This window comes from Bubalus bubalis, chromosome 10 (assembly GCF_019923935.1).
Source record: "Bubalus bubalis isolate 160015118507 breed Murrah chromosome 10, NDDB_SH_1, whole genome shotgun sequence".
NCBI lineage: Eukaryota > Metazoa > Chordata > Mammalia > Artiodactyla > Bovidae > Bubalus > Bubalus bubalis.
The window spans coordinates 78,858,727-78,878,793 of NC_059166.1; the positions used below are offsets into that span (position 1 = coordinate 78,858,727).

Consider the following 20,067-nt stretch of genomic DNA (forward strand, 5'->3'; position numbering starts at 1 on the left):
AATCTTAATTTTTATTTTTCTTATTATGAGTGAAGTCTAATAACTTTCTATTTTAAGGACTAGCAGTGTAACTTTTTTGGAATTTTCTTAAAGTCATTTCCCTATTTTTCTGTAGATATTTTGGTTTCCCCCCTTATTTTTAAAAATACTTTGTATTTTAGTCCCCCTCTTTTTTTCCTGTTTTAATGTATATAAATATATAAAATATTTTCTCTCAGTTTGCCATTTTTCTTTTGATTTTGTGTGTAACTTTTTTTTTTTTAACCAGGCAATAGCTTTCCCTACATCCAAGTTATAGAGGAATTCATCTATGGTTTCTTCAGTAGTTTTGATTTTTTCCTTTTAGATCTCTGATGCATTTGGAGTTTATTTTTTGTGTGCTGTGAGGAATAAATCTAATTTGTCTTTTTCCAAATGCTAACCCTCTATTAATTATCTTGTTCTTGGATTTCTAAAACCTTTTTCTGGGGAGTGATTTTTTATGAGATACATACATGTATGTGTTTAATATGCACACACACACACACACACACACACAGGCAAGATCATAAAGATTAAAAATAGTTACTAGTATGGGTAAAATTTTCTTCCCTTGACATGGATGAGGCTGGGCATGTTATGAAATGCTAACTTCCATAGCAGTCAAGATGTTGACTACCGTTAGTGTGGGAAGATGTGAGAGATCTGCCCCTAATGTGCTTTAGGGCAGCTCTTTAGAGTGAGGGGCATATCTTGGTCATTTAAGTGTTTGTATAGGACAGTTACAGAGGATAAGATGGTTGGATGGCATCACCGATTCAATGGACATGGACTTGGGCAAACTCCGGGAAATGGTGAGGGACAGGGAACAGGGAAGCCTGGTGTGTTGCAGTCTATGGGGTCTCAAAGAGTCAAATACGATTTGGCGACTGAATGATAACAACATAAGGACAATTAATGGAGAATTAATTGCACTATGCAGGACAGTTAATGAAAAATTGCAGGAGGAAGATCTTTGCAAAGACGTTGCTAAAATACATTTCATAATTTGTGCTTGTTGTTTAAGCATAGCTTTAAGACTTTAGCTGTTAGTGCTTTTGTTTTAAAACTGGTGCTCAGTTGGTCCTACTCTTCGCAACCTCATGGACTGTAGCCCACCAGGCTCGTCTGTCCATGGAATTTTCCAGGCAAGAATACTGGAGTGGGTTGCAATTTCCTTCTCCAGGGAATCTTCCCCACCCAGGGGTCAAACTCACATCTCCTGCATTGGCAGGTGGATTTTTCACCACTGGCTCCACCTTTAAAACTGATAATGGCCAGTAATTGTGAACAGGCAACAGTTTTTAAGCAGTTTGTCCTCTTGCCTGGGCCTTTTCTCTCTTTGATGGGTAGTACCTTCTGAAGGATTGGAGAAATAAGCAGCCCTGTGCTTTCCTCCATGGTCATAGTTTTTCACACACTATTGGTTATTTTTGTCCTTTTTCCTTTTTAGTTTTTGTTTGTTTGTTTATAAATGTAAGTGTCTGCAATCCCTTTTCTGTTTTAAAAGTATAAAATTGATATTTATTAGTTTCCTAAATGCTTTACCCACAGACTACTTATGACTTGTGATATTCTCAAGGTTATAGAGTAGGTTAGAGAACTTCTGGGAAGTTGAAAGGAGAGATGTAATCTTTTGCTACCTAAATACCTTTTTCTTTTGGACAGTCTGCTGTCTTGTCTAGAATGACATTATAAGCTGCAGAAGCACACTTTTCATTTCTGTTTTAGCAAATACATTGATTCTCATTGTAGTAAGTTTTTTTTTTTTTTTTTTTTTTTTAAGTTTTGCATCTCCATTTTTCTAAGGCAGAAGATACATATCCTGGATCAGCTTTCAGTAATTAGAAAGTACTGCTATTCTAATATGAACATCACTAAAGGAGTGATGAGGATGCATCAGTTGAATACCTATAATGTCATAGGCATACCTGTGATGTGATAAAAGACTTGTGAATGGTACACAACTCTTAACTGAGTGTGTAGTCTTACTTAATCTGTTTAATAATGAATTTTTACTTTTGTGTATCTCAGTAGTAGCCTAATAAATATTTACTTCAGTTGCTGCTGATCCTAGAGGAGGTTGTCTGATTATAGACCACTGTAACAGCAAAGAGAGTGAGTTTTAAATCCTTGCTCTTACCAGTTACTATGTGACTTTGAGCAAAATTCTTAACTTGTTTGGGCCTCAATTTCATCATTTGTAAAATTGTAATAAGTAATATATTGTGAGGGTAAATGAGGTAATATATGTATATGAATTCATTAGGAAATTGTGTGATGCATGGTAGACAGTGAACTGTACTGTTTATCATTTTTAAATTATTTTGTTAAGCACTGAGATCCTTTTTGGTGAAAGATGTTAGATACAGCCAATATTGAATTGTTATGATGAACAATTTGGCCGTGAATTCATTTTCTAGTTCCTTCTTTGGCTGATTTCCAAGATATTCATAATTTGCAATTATTTGCAAATTATGGCAGTGGGAAAAGTAATTGAGGGTTAAAATTATGAATTTCTGTTTCTTTGTTTATAATGAAAATAATTGGCATGAGTGTCTGCCAGTGTCTGCAGGTGCAGTGACATAGCTCTGCAGCCATAGCTCAGATTCCTTTTCCCTTTCTCCTTTCTCAAATGAATCAACTCCTTTAGTGGAGAATATACCCAGGAGACTGGTTGTGTATTCCTTGGCTGCTTCTACCTTCAAGTGGCCCATAGGTGTAAGGAAAAGAGTGAAATTTTATCTTTGCAGAATGATAGAGCAAGGTGTTGAGATACCCACTGTCCTATCTCTGAAAAGAGACTATGACGAGGAGGAGAGGAAGTTAGGAGAGAGATAATGGATCTCTGTAGGTCTTTCTAATAATTTCTGCTTCCATTTTATTCACCACTCTATAGTCCCATTTTCCTGAGTCTCATAGTTTGGTAGACTTTCTGTTTTCTGGCAGTATCCTGCATAAGCTGCCGGTTTATTAGAGTTCTTTGTATTTTGTTTTCTTCTTTTAGGGTAACATAGGTAAAGTAGTATCACAATTTTTCCTCTTTTTCTTTCAGCAAAACTAAAGCCCAGTTCTGACTTTCATATTTTGTATAGCTTTCTGCTTAAATCTCTACAGATGGAAATCATAAATTAGTTTCTCCATTATAAAGTTCAGTTATTGTGTCTGTTTGCCTACCAAGATATTGCCCGAACCTTAAACTGGTTACTGTTTAAGTAATAAATTAAAACACTGGTTTACTAGTGTGGATCACACTGTGGTACTTTTATACTTGATAGCATAATGAGAAATCGGGTGAATTGCATTATCTGCCCCCTCAACACTTCACCCCTCCTTTTTTATTATCCCTTCTTCCACCAAAAAGCTTCCAAGAAAACTCCATCTGAGAAATATAAATAAATGCAAAAATGCTTCAATTTAGAAATAAAATGAGATGATTAACAATGATAACCCAGTGACCAGAGAAGCTAACTTATAGTGATTTTATTTAAAACTTGAAAACCTTTAAAGAGTACAAAGTTAACTAACAGATGTAGTCTAACAGATTATTCATCTCCTTTCAGCAGTGTACTCTAAATTGGGTCTTCTCAAAGCTCACTCTAACCAAATGGATAAGGTTCTGTTTAAGGAAGCACAGGAAAGCTTTTCTGTTCCCCTTGACAACTAGTTCTTCTAGGTGAGTATCTGCCTTAATTGGCAGAATTGCAGTAATGCCTCATAATTTGGATGAAGTGATTTTTTTTTTTTTATGATTATTTCAAGTCATTACATACAGTATCTTTCCTAAATTTTGACTGTTCCATTTATAGGCTAAGAATTAGGAGGTCTTACTTTACCTCCTCAAACAAATGTTTTTTGTAGTTTGTATGGGGGAACCTACTTTTTGATTTCTGCTATGCTATTAGTCTTCCATCTCTCTTACTCGTGGCTCCACTAGGAAGTAGTCAGTTGTTTTTCATTGAGCAAAGTATTTTTAAGTACATGTTACCAAACTATGTTTTAAATGACTATGGAAGGAACACGATTTATAGATTTATAGATCTATATCTATATAGATATATAGATCTATATCTATCTATAAATCTCAAAACAAGATTTATGGATCTTGACCCTCTGGAGGCACTACCCATCTTAATTTTAGAGGTTACATTTCAAAAATATAGAATGGAAAGAGCCCTAGTTATTTCCCCATATCCAAGTTTGTGCATTGTCTAAGTATATGTTTCTGTATATTTCTGATTTCATATTGACTGGCAGATCTTTCTGCAGTAAAGCTATTAGGATTTACCCAGTCACTAAGAACATTTTTAGTTTGGGTAATTTATAAAGTGAAGTTCACTGAAAAGAACAGCTATTAACTTTGTGAATTTTTGTTCTTAAACAGTTTTAAAATATTTCATTTTTCATTAAGGGTTTCATTAATTTTTAATTTCTATTAGGATTCTTTTTCATATTAAACTGGTCATACCTACCAAGTTACTTAGTCCCCTCAGATTGTATTAGGACATTTGTGTTTTCTTTGTTTATAACACTAGGTAAAAAGATTTGTTGTATTAACTATTTTTGTTTATGTCTGATAATAGTTATTCAGAAATTTGTATTTACAGTTTTTTTTAATAACAGCTTTATTTGGACATAATTGCCCTACCATAGATATTTACAGTTTAAAATGAAATAATTACCTCACTGATTATAGGAGTAACTGTTACTTGTCCTCATATTTTAATTTTTGTAAGAATTAATCTCTTATATATTAATTATGCCCTCTTTAAGTTATCTGAAACTCTGACTTTAGTGAGAATTAAGTTCAATTGTCAGAACTTATTGCCAGCTCTTTGTGTAGCAGCCTTATATGTTTATTTGTAAGAAGGGAGCAAGATGCTTTTATATAGACTTCTCAAAAATAAAAGGAAAATGTCTAAACACCTTATTTTCACCAAAAAAATGGATAATTTTCCCAAAGTAGTGCTGGGAATTTTTAAGTAGTAATGCTAGGACATATATTAATTCCTTGCTTTCTAACCAGGGTGATGAGCACAGGTTAGGAGTTTGTTTTTTCATCCTGAAGCCTGTTAAATATGGCCAGAACCAAGGTCATTCCAGGGTACAATCCAGGTCATTCCAGGTACCTGTCTGCCTACAGGTAGTCTGTAAGAATCTGGATCAGATTAAATAGAGGAAGAAATAAGAGTCTGGGACTTTATGGTTAACAAATCACAATTGTGTGATTTTTTTCAGGTGGCCTTCTGATAGCTTCTGCTCATTTTGGTGCATACGTATATGGGACAGATATAGATTACAATACTGTTCATGGCTTGGGTGAGTAGTGGTTCTAGACAGTGTTACAGTCTTTCCTCTATAACAAATGAGCAGATGAGTCTTTGCTCTTGTACCAAATGTACCTTTAAAATACTTAAATAGTTATGTATGGCGTTATACAGCTGCTTTTAATGTTAAAATATAGCATTGTGATATAGTTTTAGTTATTTTTACAACAATAAGACTTTTCTTTGGGTATCTGCTTTTCATGAAGTTATCCAGTGAGCAAAATGACCTCCCAGGGGAACCAAAGATGAATAACAAAAAGCCCTTCTCTCAGAGCTATTTTTGGTCTTAGATTTTTAAAAAGTAGGCAATCAATAAAGTTGTAAAACTTTATGGCTGGGAAAGAAGTAGGAGAGGGACTAACTAAGCCTTTTGTAATTAGTGTATTCACCTAGTAAAACATAGTTTCTATAATTTAAAATAATTTAAAAATTATCACCATTCTTTTGTTTAGCAGTCATTTGTTATGTGTATACTTGATTAATTACTCTAGTCCTCGAGTACCATATATGTTTTTGATTTCATAATTAACCAAAACATCTTCAAAGCAGTCTCTAAAGATTCTGCATTAGACTGAGAGTAACTTGAAATAAGCATCAGCTTGGTTTTGAGGCAGTTTTGGAAAACACTTTTAAAATCTAGAAGCTACGCTAATGAAGTGTGATTGCATGAAATTGAATCAATCTAAAAATATTTATTTATAGCTGAATAGTGTTAAAAATGTAAAGTTTCTTTGATTTTGAAATTGTATTTATGTTACTGTTTCATCGTTGTAGCTAGAATCAGCCTGTAAAACATGCTTTTTATTTTTCTCACCCAGTGTAAATTACTATATAGGTGAAAATTTATTAGACTTTCTTTTCTTGAAGTAATTTGATATATTGTATTTGATGAACTGCTTTTTTTTCTACCTTGACTTTAAGGAATTTAGTACTATAAGGAGAATGAATAACATTTTATAAAGTTCACCTAAATGGGCTAATTAGAAAAAGATAGTCTTTGTTTGCAGTATTTTAGCATAGACAGAGTGCTAAGAAGAATTATTCCTGTTTGCTTTTAGTAGAAACAGTCTGTTTGCTTTAAGGATATTGTCCTGTGTGCTTCATTTTAATTTTTATTTATTAGAGTTACATGTAAAAGTTATGTGCTAACCTCTCAGTCTGCTTGAGTAGAATTCTGATTGAGGTAGAATTTCCTCAGAGCTTATCCAAGGTGCTGTTAGATTTGCCCTCTGTTTCCTGTGCTTCCCATCTCTTACTATACTCTCAAATACTTCCAAATTTCTTCTATTTTAAAAATGCAAAACTTTTTCTATCAACCCTATAGAGGCCCTCCTCCTATCTACTACTTTGTTTTCCTCTTCTGTTTGCCAAAGTGCTACTTAAAAAGATTAGTATTTACTTGCTATTTCCTCTCTTTCATCTCTTAACTGTCTTCTGCCTGTTCTTTTCCAGCTTCCATGCTTACTGAAAACTCAGGCCACAGGTCTACAGTATTTGGCAGTGTTGACCTTCATAACGCCTCCCTTGGTTTCCTAGACAGTGACTTCATCTGGTGGTACTTTGATTTCTTTGTCTCTTTCTCAATTTCCTGAAGGCCCTATGTTTACATGTTGCTTTTCTCCAGGCATCTTTGTTAGCCCCTTCTATCACATTACATACTCTGCAGAGTCATGTCATTCATCTTTTAATTTTTAGGTTTCGTTTTTATTGTGAAGTAGATCATAATACAGAGGAGTTTATAAAAATAGAGAAATTCTAGAACAAACATATAATTGCCACTTACGTTAATAAAAAATATCGTTCATTCTTATACATTTAGCTTAAGTTTATTTACTGATATCCCCCAGTGTGTATATATATTCTGGCCTCTAACTCCCTGCTGAATATCTCTTTCTGATTCCTCTATAGATACCTCAAGGTATATCGAGATTGATGTATCGCAAATGAATTTCATCTTTTTTCCTAGGCTTGTTTTTCTTCTTGGTTTCTCAGATCTTAATTGACGATGTCATCATCTACTCATGTCTCCTAAACTAAAACTTTTGAACTTCCCTTGAGCCCCCACTTTAACTTTTCATATCTCTTGTCTCCCTTTTCCTTTCTCTCTCTATGGTCACTGCTTCTGCATTTCCAAAATTAGCTCTCTTCATTTCTGCTCCGTTTATCTCATTCATCAGTATTTCTTCATTGCTAGAGGAAAAGGACCATGTTCTGTTCAGTCCTATATCTATTTTTGTCATTTATTTATTTTTAATTGAAGGATAGTTGCTTTACAGTATTGTGTTGGTTTCTGCCAAACCAGTCCTGTATCTTTATTAGTGTGCTTTGAATGCATTAATTATTGAATGAGTGTTTTAAGACCATTTTACATGAAAGGATAATTAGTCAGCACTACAATTTACTGTTCAGAATATGTTTTTATAATAAGTTAAAATAAAAATAATTGTTCATTTGTATAAATGAAGTTAAACTTTTATAAACAAAAGCAGGTTCTATTTGAGTTAGGTTTGGATGAGCTAAATATTGCTTTTAGCTAAATGACAAGAGTTAAGAATGTTGCTTGTTAGTTCTGTCTTCGTTTTTCTTTCCCTTTAGGAAAGGCTAGTAGGAAAAACCAGAAATGGAGAGGACCGGATGAAAACATTAGGGCAAATCTTCGTCAGTATGGTTTAGAGAAGTATTACCTTGATGTCCTGGTCTCGGATGCATCTAAACCTTGCTGGAGGAAGGGCACATATTTTGATGCAATCATCACTGATCGTAAGTATGTTTTTATACAAAAGTAGGAATAGGATTGGAGAAGGCAATGGCACCCCACTCCAGTACTCTTGCCTGGAAAATCCCATGGACAGAGGAGCCTGGAGGGCTGTAGTCCATGGGGTCACGAAGAGTCGGGCACAACTGAGCGACTTCACTTTCACTTTTCACTTTCAAGCAGTGGAGAAGGAAATGGCAACCCACTTCAGTGTTGTTGCCTGGAGAATCCCAGGGAGGGGGGAGCCTGGTGGGCTGCTGTCTATGGGGTCGCACAGAGTCAGACATGACTGAAGCGACTTAAAAGCAGCAGCAGGAGTAGGATTGAGTTCCTAAGGTCATTTACATTTAATGTACAAAATATATCAGTACAACAAAAAAGAACCAACTTGTACTAACATTACCCCCACTCCTGCCTTCTTCACATAGTGAGAAGGAAGAAATTATGAATGTAGGGCAGGACACCAATTTAACTTCATGGTTTTGTTTTTCTAAACTATGTATATTAACTTGTCACCCCTTTTTTCTCTTCAGCTTGTTTTCAAGACATAAATTTGTTTTTATATTTGTTTTTTGTTTACCTGTAGTTGTTTATTAGCATACCAACTAGAGCCAAAATGTCACTTGGAATTATGGGATCAGATTTTGAAAAAGAAAGTTTCAAGTATCTCAGATTTTCTGTGTCTATAACTTTTTGTGTTTGTTGTTGTTTTTATGCCCATTATAACTGGCATCTTCTTCCTAGAGTTATAAGAAATTTGGAGTTCTGTGAACCACTGGGATTGTGAACCCACTGAGCTTCAGGAATGTGCACAGGAACTTGTTTTCGCTTGCCTCCTGAGCTCTTGGGCTTTTCAGGCATCCTGTCTAAGAATAGATCTGCCTTTTCTGTAGTCTTTGACTGTACATAATAGCAAGCTGTATCTCAGCCCTTCCATCTCAGACCTCTTCAGTTCTTTGGTAACTTAGGTGGTTTCATATATAACAAAAGAAGAATTATTAAGGCATTACAATGATAGTTCAGTTGGTAAAGAATCGCCTGCAATGCAGGAGACCCCAGTTTGATTTCTGGGTTGGGAAGATCCACTGGAGAAGGGACAGTCTACTCAGTCCAGTATTCTTGGGCTTCCCTTATGGCTCAGCTGGTTAAGAATCCACCCACAATGCAGGAGACCTGGGTTTGATCCCTGGGTTGGGAAGATCCCCTGGACAAGGGAAAAGCTACCCCCTCCAGTATTCTGGCCTGGAGAACTCCATGGACTACAGTCCATGAGGGTCTCAAAGAGTTGGATACTTTGTAAAGTTTCACTTTACAATGTCACTATGAATATACTTATGGAAATTGGATGGCTTTTTATTTATAATCTACTGTATTACTTGCTCTCACTCTATATGTATTTATAAAAATATGTAATTTTGTTCCTGATCAGTTGAGAGTAAGTTGTGTCCATCTTGGCCCTTTACCTTCCTACACTCCAGTGTGTATTTCCTAAGAATAGGGATAGGCTCTCAGATAGCCAGAGAGCATGCATACTCAGTCCTGTCCAACCCTTTGCAATGCCATGGGCTGCAGCCTGCCATGCTTCTCTGCCCATGGGATTATCCTAGTGAGAATAACTGGCGCAGATTGCCATTTCCTCCTCTAGAGGACCTTCTCAACCCACAGATCAAACCTGTGCTCCTGCATTGGCAGGCAGATTCTTTACCACTGAGCCTGGGAAGCCCTAGATAGCCAGAGTACAGTTATCAATTTCAGTGAGTCCGTGCAGTACTTTAATCTGTAGTTTCTCATCCAGTTTTGTCAGTTGACCCAGTAATACTCCTTTATAGCATGTTTTTCCCTGAAGTACAGTATCCAGTCTAATGTCAGGCATTGCTTTTAGTAATCATATCTTTAAGGCCTCCTTTAATTTATAGCATTTCCACAACCTTCCTCTGTCTTTCATGACATTGACATTTTGAAGAACACAGTCACCTGCCTGCCTGCCCTCCCAGTGTTAACAAGAATGTCCCTCTCATTTGCATTCTCAGCTGGAATATTGCACAGGTGCTGTGTCCTCAGGATGTCACATCTGGAGGCACGTGGTGTCCATCTGCTTGGCAGTGGTGATGGGGTGACTTTTGACTGTCCTTATTCCCTGTGCTTTCTCTCTAGCTCCATATGGTATTAGAGAATCTACAAGAAGAACAGGTTCACAGAAGGACATACCAAAGGGAATAGAAAAATGGTAAGTGAATATTAAATATGATATATTAGTACCTTGGGAAGAAGCTTATTGCTTCTTTTTAATTAACTGAGTTTAATAGTGTTAGTTTTTCACTGGTTTTTAAGTTTTTCACTGATTCTGAAATTTTGTTTTGTCTAGTCCAGAAAGCCACGTTCCTGTTTCCTTGAGTTATCATCTGAGTGATATGTTTTTTGACCTGTTAAACTTCTCAGCAGAGACCCTTGTGTTAGGTGGAAGGCTCGTCTATTGGTTACCAGTATACACACCAGAGTATGTAATAATAATAATTTTACTTTTAATTTCATTTTTATTATGGTGTTTGTGTATCTAACATGCTTTTTTTCCTGTCTCAAATCATATTCAGAGGGAGTATCTTCGTGTTTAATGTGTACATGTGAACAATAGCCTTTATTTACCAACATGTTGTATAAAACAGGCCCCTTTCTCTTATTGATTGAATTGCTTTGAACTTTTTATTTTACATCAGGGGTTGGCAAATTACAGCGTATGAGCCTGATACAGTCTTTAGCCTTTTTTTTTTTTTTTTGTAAAGCAGTTGAGTTAAGGCTGGTTTTTACCTTTTTAAAGGGCTGTTAGAAAGGAAAAAGGCAATGAAAAAGAATATGTGTCAGAAGCACACGTGGTCCATAAGGCTAAAATATTTGCTGTCTGACCTGTAAGTGCAAAAGCTTGCCTTGGTGTTTATCACTCTTAGCTCAGGGTCTGTGTGTCAGCTGTTCATTAGCTCTTTTGCCAGGCCACAAACCTAGGTAATTTTTAACAACTTAGCTCAGTGATTCATCTATTTACTGCCTGTTAGCTTTAATATATGTTGGCTCTTGTGATTGTCTTAAAAAACTAAGACCAAAATAAGAGCTATGCATATAGTTAAAGCCCTGATTATGTTCAACATTAGTGGTTTGGGTTTTATTATTCAGTAATTATTAATTTTAAACAGAGCTATGTACATCAACAATGAAAGACATGATATGTTGAACAAATAGAATCTTTAGAGTTGAAAAGCAGTATTAAGCTCAAGATTTGGCTATTCAATCTGCTATAGAAATCTTTCTTAAAAATTATTTTAATTTCTATATTTACTGTATATAGTTATACAAAGAGCATTTCAGAACAGTTTTATCTTGTTTGTGTTTTTGTAATGGTGGATGGTCTTTCAGCAGTTGGAAGCTATGCTTTTTTGTTTTTTTATAAATGTTACATTGGGAGCTACCATGCACTAACTTTAGTCTTGCATTTTGTTTATTGGCTAATAAAACTGTGCACATTTGTATCTGAACCTCTTAACACTGGGCTTATGTTCTGTTAAGAAATTAATCGTTTCTTAATTTTAGAAATGTGAAAAGTTAATTCTAAGGAATGAAATGACTTGTCTAAAGTTTAAAGCTGACTAGTTCATTGGTTTCATTATTCCTTGTGCTGTGTTCACTTAATTCAGCATCCTGCCAAGATCTCAGGTACCTGGTATATGAAGTGATAGGTGAGGTTTTATTAATATTTTCAGAAAAGAACATATTTGCTTATTTCTATGAAAAAGTGGTTTCTGCCTTAGACAAGCTAAATTCCAGCAGCAAGCTTCCTTGTGTTTTTGTTTTAATTCAAGTTTCAGGACTGAATTTTTTAAAAACTTATTTTGAAATAAATTTAAAAATTATAGAAAAGTTTCAAATACAGTACAAAAAGCTCTAATTTCTTCCCTCATCCAAATTTTCCAAATGTTCACATATACCTCCTCTACCCTTGTTTGCTCACACATTACATTTATGCCCACTGTCATTAATCTTTTTTGAAACTGTTTAAGAAGTTGCAGATATGATGTCCTATCACCCCTCTGTATTTCATTGCATTTCTCAGTAGCAAGAGCATTCTTTTCAAATCCCCATCAAGCCCCAGAGTCTGGAAACAGCATTGACAGTGCTTCTGCCCGATCCTGGACCCCTTCAGATTTTACTGATTATAGTCTCTCCAGGAAAATGTACTGCCTTGATCCATCATGTCATTCTCCTCCAGTCTGGAACACTTCCTCAGTCTTTTCCTTATCTTTTGTGTCCTTAAGAGTTGTACAGTACATGGCTTATATTCTGAAGGTTGACCCTTAACCAGGTCCATCTGATGTTTCTTCCGTGACCAGACTCTGGTGATGCTCTTGGTAGGAATACCACAAAAATGATATTATGTTCTTAGTGCATTGCATTATGGGGCACACAGAAGCAGCCCCTCCTGGAGATCTTAAACTTAATCATCTGGTCATGTTCTGTCAAGTGGAAAAACTTTATCATTTCTGATAAAGAAATATCAGAACTCTGATAAAGAAAGTGATTTATCATTTTCTTTTCAATATGTATGTTCCAGGATACACCAATATCTCGTTTTATTGTTGACAACCACCATAATGATGAGTTTGCTATTCCATCATTCCTTCTGCATTTGTAAGTTGGCATTCTGCAAGGATTAGTTTCCCCTTCCCTCCCATTAATTTGTTGATTTATATTGGTATGGAGTCAGAGATTCCAATATTATTAATTGGGTTATAATTTAATTCTATCATGACTTTGTTACTCAAATTGTCTTAGATTTGAACTATGAAAGTCCCTTTGAGGTAGCTGCTCTGTCATTTTGAAGTATCCTCGTTAGTTTTCGTGTTTCTTGTTTTCTGGCATTTTTTTACTTTCCACTATTTTGTAGTTTATTATTTAATTATAATTGAAATTAAATGTGGCTATGAGTATGTTTTATAATTCTTTTATTGTTGTTATGAAAAGTCAAATTGGAGGCACTTTCAACTATTTTACTATTTCTGAAGATCTTAAAAAATGGCTAGGATGTTTCTTCAGTGACATCTCTTTTGATAGTTTTTGACAACGGGAAATTTCCAAGTTCATATAACCAAAGGGATTTTTTAGAAGTGAAAAAGGAGGCAGGTTTTTATCTTTTTTTTTTTTTTTTTTTTTCTGCTTTAGATGTTTTATCAAAGGGCAAATTTCATCCAGGCTAGGACACAAATAGGAAGACCTCTGTGGCATTTACTTCCCTGACTTACTTGTCTGAGAGTTATTTTCAGTTCTTCTGATGTTCATTACTAGACTTCCATTGTGTCTTCTCCTCCCCTTAACCCAAAGTGCTCTTAGTAATGAACTTAATTTGTCATGAGTTTATATTAGGGAATGAACTGTTTTCACCTTTGTAGCAAACATAACCCCAAATCTTTACTGTTTCTATTAGATAAACTTAAAACTAAAGTCATCTGCGAAAGTTTGAAATATTGTTCTTGCTTTTGAATTAAACAATGTAGAATTAGTTTGGTTATGTTGTATTGTGGATATAGCTTCTTATTAGACTGGGAATAAAGAGTTCATTTTAAAACTGTGCCTTGACACAGCTTAATTGGAAAACTTCTGTATTTTTGGTATAGTAATGTTGGCTTTTAGTCCTGCTGTTGAATTCATTTACTCAACCAAATCCTGTTAATATGATTGAAGTTTAAAAATAAGAATTGCACATTATAATCAAGTTAAGGTATTATTCATTAAACCCAGGACATTTTGAAAGTTGTAAGGCATAATAAAAACATCACAGCTTAGTTATTTGTGAAGAATTATCAAAACTGATGATTGAAAAAGGATTTTTTTCACTGTTTAACAATTTAAATTGTGATGAAGAAACTACTGCTCAACAAATTCTGCTTCCTCTAGATCAGATTCTTCCTGCTGTAGTATATTGGGTTTGAGGCCTGCATCAAGACACTCTGTACTCTTTATATCCTTTTACCTTTTTATTTTGTCCCCTTTGCTTGATATACTCTTTCTTCTTTCTTCAGCTGTAAAATTCTGGTAATCTAAGGCCAGGCTTAATTGTCACGACCTCTGACACTCCCAGCCCTTCTCAGCAGAATGTATCAGTCTAGCATCTGTGCTCTTCTAGTAGTTTACTCTTATTACTCAAAAAACTTAACCACATAAAGTTACTGTTGACTCTTGGTATATGTGAGTTTATTCACAATTTCAACTATTTGCAAATGAACATGAAGATCTGTGTAACATTCATTTGGTCAGGCCATACATTCAACTTGTGTGTTTGATGTTAAAGGAGTTGCTAAGCTGTTGAGTCACTGTAGCTTCTTGCCCAGGTTCCACATATCCATATGAAACGATTAGGAACTGTGTTTCTTTGTGAAAGATGTCCTTTCATAGAAATCCAGCTGCTAAGCTTGTGAAAAAATGATGACAAAGTGAAGAAGTCTGATAAAGGACTCCAGAGTAGGATTTGGGGATAAATTTTAATTGTGATAAAATGAATTTTGTGGTGGCTCAGAGCAGTGAACAGAACATATTTTTCATTTTTCATCTGGGAAACAGAAAAAAATGATTCTTTAAATTGTTTTTAGTAAGTGCTCTAATCAGCACAAAATCTGTGTCTTGAATGGGAGGTACACCTCTAATGACATTTGGAAATGGTTAGTCTGAGGCGTGAAGATTCACAGGAAGATAAATGACTAAACCATTAGCCAGACTCATCAAGAAACAAAGGGAGAAAAATCAAATCAATAAAATTAGAAATGAAAATGGAGAGATCACAACAGACAACACAGAAATACAAAGGATCATAAGAGACTACTATCAGCAATTATATGGCAATAAAATGGACAACGTGGAAGAAATGGACAAATTCTTAGAAAAGTACAACTTTCCAAAACTCGACCAGGAAGAAATAGAAAATCTTAACAGACCCATCACAAGCACGGAAATTGAAACTGTAATCAAAAATCTTCCTCTTCCAGCAAACAAAAGCCCAGGTCCAGACGGCTTCACAGCTGAATTCTACCAAAAATTTAGAGAAGAGCTAACACCTATCCTGTGCAAACTCTTCCAGAAAATTGCAGAGGAAAGTAAACTTCCAACCTCATTCTATGAGGCCACCATCACCCTAATACCAAAACCTGACAAAGATCCCACAAAAAAAGAAAACTACAGGCCAATATCACTGATGAACATAGATGCAAAAATCCTTAACAAAATTCTAGCATTCAGAATCCAACAACACATTAAAAAGATCATACACCATGACCAAGTGGGCTTTATCCCAGGGATGCAAGGATTCTTCAATATCCGCAAATCAATCAATGTAATACACCACATTAACAAATTGAAAAATAAAAACCATATGATTATCTCAATAGATGCAGAGAAAGCCTTTGACAAAATTCAACATCCATTTATGATAAAAACTCTCAAGAAAGCAGGAATAGAAGGAACATACCTCAACATAATCAAAGCTATATATGACAAACCCACAGCAAACATTATCCTCAATGGTGAAAAATTGAAAGCATTTCCTCTAAAGTCAGGAACAAGACAAGGGTGCCCACTTTCACCATTACTATTCAACATAGTTTTGGAAGTTTTGGGCACAGCAGTCAGAGCAGAAAAAGAAATAAAAGGAATCCAAATTGGAGAAGAAGAAGTAAAACTCTCACTATTTGCAGATGACATGATCCTCTACATAGAAAACCCTAAAGACTCCACCAGAAAATTACTAGAACTAATCAATGATTATAGTAAAGTTGCAGGATGTAAAATCAACACACAGAAATCCCTTGCATTCCTATACACTAATAATGAGAAAACAGAAAGAGAAATTAAGGAAACCATTCCATTCACCTTTGCAATGGAAAGAATAAAATACTTAGGAATATATCTTCCTAAAGAAACTAAAGACCTATATATAGAAAACTATAAAACACTGGCGAAAGAAATCAAAGAGGACGCTAATAGATGGAGAAATATACCATGTTCATGGATTGGAAGAATCAATATAGTGAAAATGAGTGTACTACCCAAAGCAATTTATAGATTCAGTGCAATCCCCATCAAGCTACCAAAGGTATTCTTCACAGAGCTAGAACAAATAATTTCACAATTTGTATGGAAATGCAAAAAACCTCGAATAGCCAAAGCTATCTTGAGAAAGAAGAAGGGAACTGGAGCAATCAACCTACCTGACTTCAGGCTCTATTACAAAGCCACAGTTATCAAGACAGTATGGTACTGGCACAAAGACAGAAATATTGATTAATGGAACAAAATAGCCCAGAGATAAATCCACGCACCTATGGACACCTTATCTTTGACAAAGGAGGCAAGAATATACAATGGATTAAAGACAATCTCTTTAACAAGTGGTGCTGGGAAAACTGGTCAACCACTTGTAAAAGAATGAAACTGGAACACTTTCTAACACCATACACAAAAATAAACTCAAAATGGATTAAAGATCTCAACGTAAGACCAGAAACTATAAAACTCCTAGAGGAGAACATAGGCAAAACACTCTCCGACATACATCACAGTAGGATCCTCTATGACCCACCTCCCAGAATATTGGAAATAAAAGCAAAAATAAACAAATGGGACCTAATTAAACTTAAAAGCTTCTGCACAACAAAGGAAACTATTAGCAAGGTAAAAAGGCAGCCTTAAGAATGGGAGAAAATAATAGCAAATGAAGCAACTGACAAACAACTAATCTCAAAAATATACGAGCAACTCCTACAGCTCAACTCCAGAAAAATAAATGACCCAATCAAAAAATGGGCCAAAGAACTAAATAGACATTTCTCCAAAGAAGACATACAGATGGCTAACAAACACATGAAAAGATGCTCAACATCACTCATTATCAGAGAAATGCAAATCAAAACCACTATGAGGTACCATTTCACGCCAGTCAGAATGGCTGCGATCCAAAAGTCTACAAGCAATAAATGCTGGAGAGGCTGTGGAGAAAAGGGAACCCTCTTACACTGTTGGTGGGAATGCAAACTAGTACAGCCACTATGGAGAACAGTGTGGAGATTCCTTAAAAAACTGGAAATGGAACTGCCTTATGATCCAGCAGTCCCACTGCTGGACATACACACTGAGGAAACCAGAAGGGAAAGAGACACGTGTACCCCAATGTTCATCGCAGCACTGTTTGTAATAGCCAGGACATGGAAGCAACCTAGATGTCCATCAGCAGATGAATGGATAAGAAAGCAGTGGTACATATACACAATGGAGTATTACTCAGCCATTAAAAAGAATACATTTGAATCAGTTCTAATGAGGTGGATGAAACTGGGACCTATTATACAGAGTGAAGTAAGCTAGAAAGAAAAACACCAATACAGTATACTAACGCATATATATGGAATGTAGAAAGATGGTAACAATAACCCTGTGTACGAGACAGCAAAAGAGACACTGATGTATAGATCAGTCTTATGGACTCTGTGGGAGAGGGAGAGGGTGGGGAGATTCGGGAGAATTGCATTGAAACACATATGATATCATGTATGAAACGAGTCGCCAGTCCAGGTTCAATGCACGATACTGGATGCTTGGGGCTGGTGCACTGGGATGACCCAGAGGGATGGTATGGGGAGGGAGGAGGGAGGAGGGTTCAGGACGGGGAGCACAGGTATACCTGTGGCAGATTCATTTCGATGTTTGGCAAAACTAATACAATATTATAAAGTTTAAAAATAAAATAAAATAAAATTCCTTTAAAAAAAAATGAAATGTGAAAAAAAAAAAAAAAGAACTGATTGATGGAAAAGCTATGTATTAATATAGGGTCTTTTCCCCATTTTTTAAAAAAAGTTGAAATTTAATTTGTATACCATGAAAACCGTAATTTTATCTTTAAATAAGATTGAATTTGTTATAATATTGTTTCTGTTTCATATTTTGGTTTTTTTGGCCACGAGGCATGTGGAATCAGAGTTCCCCTAACCAGAGATCAAACCCACAGCCCCTAACATTGGGAAGCAAAGTCTTAACCACTGGATAGCCAAGGAAGTCCAGAAAAATCACAGTTTTTAAGTGTGCAACCCCACAGTTTTTAGCCTTGCCACAAGGTTATTTAACCATGCTGCTAAGTCACTTCAGTCATGTCCGACTCTGCACGACCCCATAGACGGCAGCCCACCAGGCTCTGCCATCCCTGGGATTCTCCAGGCAAGAACACTGGAGTGGGTTGCCATTTCCTTCTCCAATGCATGAAAGTGAAAAGTGAAAGTGAAGTCGCTCAGTCTTGTCCGACTCTTAGCAACCCCATGGACTGCAGCCCACCAGGCTCCCCCATCCCTGGGATTCTCCAGGCAAGAACACTGGAGTGGGTTGCCATTTCCTTCTCCAATGCATGAAAGTGAAAAGTGAAAGTGAAGTTGCTCAGTTCGTGTCTGACTTTTCACAACCCCATGGACTGCAGCCTACCAGGCTCCTCCGTCCATGGGATTCTGCAGGTCTAACTCCACAACGTTTTTATCATTCCCTAAATAAACCCCATTCACGCAAACAATGTCTCTTGCTGTTTTCCCTGCCAATCACTTATCTATCTCTGTGGATTTACCTATTCTAGCTGACTATTAACTATTTAGATTTTTAAATAGTTGCTTATATCATAGGGAGATGGTAATAAAAACAGAATTAAGATAAGATACCATTCCATCATCATCATCTGGGTATAGTACAGATTTATAGCTCCTACTTAAGAGATGGCAAACAATCCATTGGTATGAAATATATTAATAAATATATAGTAGATGATTTTAAATGCTGTTTTTTAATTTTTTTAGTATATTTTAGAAGTACACGATTAAATTGATTGGCTCATTCAAGAGTAGTAAGTTAAAAACAAGTTTGTTAATGATAATGATAACCTAAATGATGTCCTTTCATGCTCAAACTCAAAGATCAAGTCAAAAAATAATCTAGAACATGTAAATATGTTTTTCTGCTGTTAAGCCAAATGCCAATGACTTAGTTTTACCAGTTTAATATTATTCATGTCATAAATAATTGTATTGGTTTTGTCCTTTGATTTCTAGATTTCTCTTGGGTTTTATAATTATACAGATTATATAAGCATGAGGAATTTATATTTGTATACATTTAAGTAGCATTTTAACAATAATACCTTATTACTTTGCCGGAAAATAAGATTCTTTTCTTTAAAAAAGGGTACATTACTAAATTTGACAGTTTCAGACATCTAGAAATCCTGCTGCTTGTGAGCCTAAGGTCAGAACTGTATTTTCTTTCTGTTATCATTATTTTAGTCTGTCAACTATGATATAGAATGTATTCTTTCATATCATAAATGCTTTATATGAAGTCTCCAAATTTGACGTCAGCTGATGTTATAAGAGCACATTTTTGATTGTGTAGTTAGCATTAGAGAATTGTGGGGTGAAATGAAATCCAAAATGGTCATTACTTGTTGGAAAGCCCTGAGGAAGGAGTCAGAGAATGACTTCAAGAGAATTCCTTCCACTGATAATGAAGTGAGGTGCATTATGAATGTCGTTTGGTAAGTGGGTGGTGAAGGTTCTGAGCAAGTGGTCAAGGTAGTGAGGGAGAGCTTGTTGAAGGTCACAGGGACCTAGATAAGTCAGTTAGAGGGGTGGGGGAGACAGTGTTGATGTATTACAGTGGGCTAACCAAGATGGTGGGTGGTCCTTTACAGGAAGTGCTGATCAGCTCCTTTCCCACCTTGGATCAGAGCTTTAAAATTTCCCATATAAGAAATGTTTGCAGAAACTATGTATCTAGAAAGGTATGAAGATTTGCAAAGAAAAAAGAAAACAAAAACTGGGAGCCCTCTCTTCTACTGTTCTTCTGAATTCTGCTCCATAACTACTTCCCTCACATTTGTTACCTGCTTCTTCTACCAAGATCAAT

At 35.6% G+C, this 20,067-nt stretch overlaps 1 protein-coding gene across 8 annotated transcripts in view; it reads left to right on the top strand.

Moving 5' to 3' along the window:
• The window catches only part of TRMT11 (tRNA methyltransferase 11 homolog), a 102,332-nt gene that overhangs the window by 20,588 nt on the left and 61,677 nt on the right, over positions 1-20,067 (top strand). For 6 of the 8 annotated variants that reach the window (XM_044924455.2, XM_044924457.2, XM_044924459.2 and 3 more), the window contains 5 exons: positions 5,257-5,337; positions 7,941-8,109; positions 8,687-8,763; positions 10,255-10,327; positions 10,466-10,597. In XM_044924455.2, the coding sequence (XP_044780390.2) occupies positions 5,257-5,337; positions 7,941-8,109; positions 8,687-8,763; positions 10,255-10,327; positions 10,466-10,597 (532 nt within the window). The remainder of the gene's footprint in view (positions 1-5,256; positions 5,338-7,940; positions 8,110-8,686; positions 8,764-10,254; positions 10,328-10,465; positions 10,598-20,067) is intronic. The other 2 variants (XM_044924456.2, XM_025294797.3) reach the window with 2 other exon arrangements.